Source organism: Pelophylax lessonae (genome assembly GCF_965119305.1).
Source record: "Pelophylax lessonae genome assembly, chromosome: 1".
Lineage (NCBI taxonomy): Eukaryota > Metazoa > Chordata > Amphibia > Anura > Ranidae > Pelophylax > Pelophylax lessonae.
This window is the reverse complement of record NC_138768.1, coordinates 379,332,323-379,338,322: the sequence shown is the minus strand read 5'-3', so window position 1 is coordinate 379,338,322 and position 6,000 is coordinate 379,332,323. Positions and strand designations below refer to the sequence as shown.

Sequence of the window (6,000 nt, the reverse complement as noted above, 5' to 3'; positions counted from 1 at the left end):
GACGGAGGAGAAGCGGTTCACTGAGCGCAGTGTTTGTGTTACCCTGGAGACAAGACGCTTCCTCTGCTACTCTAGGAACATACTGAGGCTGTAAGCTGCTTTTTACTATTCTTTACTATTCTATTTCGTTCTATTCCCTATGCATGAGCTAATATATTATCTATATATTTTGTATTTAACTGGTATATATCATGTATTTAATTGTCCATTCTATTTCAGCAATCTTCTGCATCTATTCATTCATTAACCTTACCACACCACATACACATACAACTATTGCCAAATGTGCCTGATCCCAACCAATTGGGATTTGTCATTGGAAATGTTCTTCATGAGGTTTTGTAACCCTTTTACTGCTGTGAACAAGTTTTCAAACATTTCCACCACCCAGATCACTTCTACTAAAAATCCTACAATCTGCTGAATGAATTAAAAGCAGGCTCAGGGCTTATATGGCTTATATTATTTAATGAGGGGAACTATGGACAGAATAAAAAAGGCAAATGTGATGCAGTCTGTCACTAAAGGGCCATACACACTATAAGATTTTCTGAAGACTTTTTCCTTCAGATTTACCTTTTCTATGTAGTGCAAGGGCCTGCCAGATTGCATACAAATGTAAAGCGTTTAGGTTTGACCTCATATTATATGATTTTGGTAAATCTAAAGGAAAAAGTCTTCAGAAAATCTTATAGTGTGTATGGCCCATTAAGCTGGCCATAGATGGACCAAAATTTGTCTGGCTCAGCAGAAAGCAGAATTCACCAGTGAATAGCTGTGCAGATGGGGGTGTGTCAGGACAAGTCTGATCATTGGAGAAGAGCACAGTGAGCTCCCAGCATAGCTAGAGAACTGACCACAGTGTGCTCTCCTGCTTAGTGTGGTCAGCTTTTAACCACTTTACCACCGGAGGATTTTGCTGTCTTACGTCCAGGCCACTTTTTGCGATTCGGCTCTGTGCAACTTTAACTGACAATTGCGTGGTCGTGCGATGCTGTACCCAAACGAAATTTACGTCCTTTTTTTCCTACAAACAGAGCTTTCTTTTGGTGGTATTTGATCACCTGTGCGATTTTTACTTTTTGCGCTATAAACAAAAAAAGAGCGTAAATTTTGAAAAAATAACAATATTTTTCACATTTTTTTATATGAAATTCTCCCCCAAAATAATGTAAAAATCAAAATTTTTTTAAATTTTTGGCCAATTTGTTTTCTGCTACCTATGTTTGGTAAAAAAAAAAATCACAATAAGCGTATTTTGATTGGTTTGCGCAAAAGTTATTGCGTTTACTAACTAAGGGAAACCATTTTTGGTGTTTTTTTTTTTAACGATTAATGGCGGCGATCTGCGATTTTTTTTTGGCGGGACTGCGACATTGCGGTGGACAGATCGGACCCTTGACTGACATTTTTGACACTTTTGGGGGTACCAGTGACATTACTACAGTAATCAGTGCTATACATATGCACTGTTACTGTAAAATTGACACTGGCAGGGAAGGGGTTAATTTTATTGGAGAAGGAGGGGTTAATGTACGCCTGGTGCTTACTAACGTGTGTGGGGGGAGGTGACTGAGTGACACAGGGAGAGATCGCAGATTCAGCTATGCTGAACCCTGCAATCTGTCACCGTTTGTCACTTAGGAGATCCGCCCGCTTTGTTTACACAAGCGGGCGGACCTCCACACTCGATTCCCCGACGATCGGGGAAGAGCAGCAGTGATCGCTGCTGCTCTTCCCCTGGCCCGACTCCCGCTGTGACTGAATACAGCGGGAGCGAGCCTCCGGTGGCGCGCGAGCGCCGCCCACAAGGGGAGGAGTCCAGCGACGTGCCGCAGTAGAGGCACAGTGACTGGTCGTAAAGTGGTTAAATAGGAAAGCAGAGGGACTGGCAGGAACACCAGTGGTTTCACATAAAGAAAGCAATGCAAAGAGAACAGGATACTTTCTCATAACATGTATATTGTACAGCAGGCACATATCAGGATGGGGTAATGAGCACTTTAAATCAATGGGTTTAGTTCTGCTTTACCTGAACAAGGTGAAACTAGACTGGTTGCTATGCACAGGTACTCCATATTCAGTCTGCTCTAGTCTTTGTAAATACCCCGGAGTTACTTTAGCAAGCAAATGTCCCTAGAAATTATTATCACATATTAATATTAATAATACAGTACAATTTTTGAAAGTGTGTTTCTCTTTGCAGAGTTACGCTGTCTTGACCTGTTATGGCTAAGTAACATCTTTGATGACAAAAGTATACATCGGTTAAAATACAATTAGGTACTACTTGCTGTCAACGTCCCTAGACATGCCTCTGAAAGTTGTGGTGGAGCTTCAGATTCATGCTGTAAGTGTTGCTTTGGGTAAAATACTTAAGATTAAAATATTGCATCAATATTGGATAGAAATCTAATGCTATGGGATTTTGTTTCTTATCTAGGTTACTTGTCCTGGGGTATTCTTGCCAGATAAAGATGACATTTTCCTTACTGTAAGCCTTCTGGGTCAGTGCAAAGAAACAAGGAGCCTTCCTGCAGTATTTCCACTACTGTTTCATGAAAAAATGAGGTTTGAAAAGGTGAGAAGTCTACTTTCATAGGTTGTCACTGTAGTCATGCACCTTGCCAAAACATTAACCTATATCATGCTTGTAAGGAAGTATTAGATGTCTTGTTTGGGGTGGTCATCTATGCATACTAAATCATAAGAGAGATTAAAGCCCTGTACACACGTACCGATTGTCGGCCGTAAATATTCGGCCGACGACCGATCGGCCGATTGTAGGCTTGTTAGTATGATGCTTCCGACAGCGCATTTTCGGCCGAACAGAATCTGTCGTGCAGACTTTAAAATATTTGTTGGCCAGAACGGCCGATTGTTCGCCAGTCAGTACAGATTTCGTCCGACAGACAGCAGATTAGCAAGACTGGGCATGCTCAGAAAAGAAAAAAGACAAGGAAAGTTAACCATCACATGACATCACTTCTGCAGTCGGCTGTTGTTGGCCGACAAAATTTGTGTGCAGTCTTTTGCAGTTTTCAACAGACACGACAGCCCTGGACAAAAGACGGCCGATCGTTCGGCCGACGATCAGTACGTGTGTACGGGGCTTAAGATTACTCTGAATCATAAAGGTTGAAATTTATATGTAAAAAAATAAAGATATGTAATTGGAGTTTTTTCTTAAAGCAGAAGTAAACTAATAACTGTCACAGTTGCTTGTTCATCAATTTGGTGGTGTCCACTGATCACATGTACAGCAACCATAGCAACTGCAGACCAAACAGAGGCTAAGATGGCAGCGACCTCGGTTGGAAATGATAAGAAGGTTTAGTTCTGCTTGAGACAGACAGTGTATCTAAGGCTAAAACCTGTTTTATTTTACGTTTGGAAGTAGGATGAAGTTGGGAATTATTAATACCGCTGTCAGGTTTTTGTTTTGATGGCTGTAGACAGAACATGCAGTGAGAGGATATCTTTTCAATGTGAGGAAAATCCCCAATAAACAGTTTTCACAGGATAAAGTCCCCACAAGATCTTCCCTCTTTTCTGTTCTGGTGACCACTCAAAATTTGGGATTTTCTCTCACTTTAGGTCCTAGTGACAATGGTCATCTGGGAAATTGGAGAGCAGGGATCTCCCTAGCAGAGACACAGACAGCAATAAAAAACTGACAAGTCATCTCTAAATCCCCTATCTTCTCTAGACACTTGCCCTTCTGGGCTGATAGCAGTGTGTGGTCAAAGGCCTTGAGTATTCCCCTGTTCATGTCCTGATCAAATTGCCTTGACCAAGCCCTGCTCCACCTAACTTTTCAGCCAATAAGGAAAAATTCTAATAAGCGCTAATACCAAAGTGTAAGCAGCCAGCACAAAACAACTGATAAACAAGTTATAAAAATACAAAAAAGGAAAATAAGTGCAGCACTAAAAAATCGATTGAAGGCATTAACGTAACAATACCAACTTGTGATAACATGGTGAAAAAAGAACAAATAATAATTCAAAAAATCCCCAAAAATTCAAAAAAATTCAAAAAAAGTCATACAAAAAGTCCAACAAAAGAGATGAATCTTGACGGTGAACACAGTATATCTTTAAAGTGAAGAAAGGTATCCCATCACCAGATAAAACAAATGAATTGGGCGCTCACCAGATCAATTGGGTCCACATTGCCATATAGCAAGCAGACCAAATGGGCTTAAAAGGTGATCCAAATTCCTCCTATGAATACGACCATGGATGTAATTTCAGGCTCATGGAGTGGTTTGTAGAGGGATGTAGATCTCTCATAGCCAGGTAACATAAAAGCCAGAAAGTGCACATAGCATAATATTGCTAAAAAAAAACCTTTTAATAAAAAAAGACGTGCACTTACAATGTTCGCATGGTAACAGGCAATAAAACATATGAATACAAGTTCTTAAGGCGAGCTCCTGATGCGTATCGTCCGCATAGACATCGTCAGAGGATATTGCTCTAACTTTCCAGCCAGTCTGTCCCTCTTGCTAGCTTCTCAGAAGATGGAGCTTAAACACAAAGTGTAGCTTCTCTGTTCAGAAGATCCTACTGATAAGAGCTGTGAGAAGGAAACCAGACAGGTGAGCGTCTCCACACCTAACCCTGACTTGGTTCGTTCAACTGCTGCCTTTTTCAGAAGTCCCCAACCCCTTTGTTGGCTCCCACCAAGTGAATCCCTTTTCCTGAACTAATGAAGTAATGTTGTGAAGTTAAAAGTGGCCCCAACAGGCTTCCTTTCTATCAGTTTCCTGAGATCACGGCCCATGTCACTTGATTTGTCTGCCCCCAAACCAATCTTCTAAAGCCCCCCTACCAAGTTTGGGCAGGGAGACACCACCCGGAACTGGGCCACAGGAAGCTCCGACAAACAAACACCCACTGCAGCTCATGCAACCAAACTTATCGACACTCTCCTCATTTACACTTGCCATTCACAGCCACAACCTGACTCTGGCTGTCAGGAAAATCAAACTTATGTCCCTGCTCAAGGAACTGTGCATGTGTGCAGTGAGCATGAGCATGCAAGGTTGAATTGACTTTGACACCCAGTGGCCTATTTAAAGCACTACAGGGCTCAAGATCATTGTTGAGAGGTCGTCAGCTCTTGTGAGCTGTGACCAGACTCTGCTTGTTCCTATGGTATACCTGGTTTGCCTTTTGATTACCCCTGACCTGGATCCTTAACCACTTAAGCCCCAGAGGATTTGGCTGCTAAAAGACCAGGGGTTTTTTTGCGATTTTTTTTTACTGCGTGACTTTAACGGACAATTGCGCGGTCGTGCGATGCTGTACCTAAACGAATTTGACGTCCTTTTTTTCCCACAAACAGAGCTTTCTTTTGGTGGTATTTGATCACCTGTGCGATTTTTTGATCATGCACTATAAACAAAAAAATAGCGTCAATTTTGCAAAAATAACAATATTTTTCACATTGTTTTATATGAAATTCCCCCCCCAAAAAAAATGCAAAAATCAAAATTTTTTAACATTTTCGGCCAATTTGTTTTATGCTACATATGTTTGGTAAAAAAAAAAATCGCAAAAAGCGTATTTTGATTGGTATGCGCAAAAGTTATCGCGTTTACTAACAAAGGGAAAGATTTTTGGTGTTTTTTTTTAACGCGTAATGGCGGCGATCTGCAATTTTTTTTTTTCGGTACTGCGACATTGCGGCGGACAGATCGGACCCTTGACTGACATTTTTGACACTTTTGGGGTTACCTGTGACATTACTGCAGTAATCTGTGCTATACATATGCACTGTTACTGCAAAAATGACACTGGCAGGGAAGGGGTTAACTGTATTGGACAGGGAGGGGTTAAGTGTGTCCTAGGGGCGTGCTTCTAACTGTATAGGGACATTGCTATTGGTGTAAAAACAAAGATCAACGGTCCTACATAGTAGAAGCGTCTGATCTTCATTTTTACACCAGGGAGAATGACGGGCGGCTTGTTTACATAAGCCGCTCCGCCTTTC

General features: G+C 41.4%; 1 protein-coding gene across 1 annotated transcript in view; it reads left to right on the top strand.

Moving 5' to 3' along the window:
- SPATA6L (spermatogenesis associated 6 like) overlaps nt 1-6,000 on the top strand; it is a 91,054-nt gene continuing 85,054 nt past the window's right edge. Inside the window, exons 1-3 of the mRNA XM_082243306.1 lie at nt 1-90; nt 2,207-2,350; nt 2,444-2,581. Coding sequence (XP_082099432.1) covers nt 2,312-2,350; nt 2,444-2,581 — 177 coding nt within the window. The 5' untranslated portion in view covers nt 1-90; nt 2,207-2,311. The remainder of the gene's footprint in view (nt 91-2,206; nt 2,351-2,443; nt 2,582-6,000) is intronic.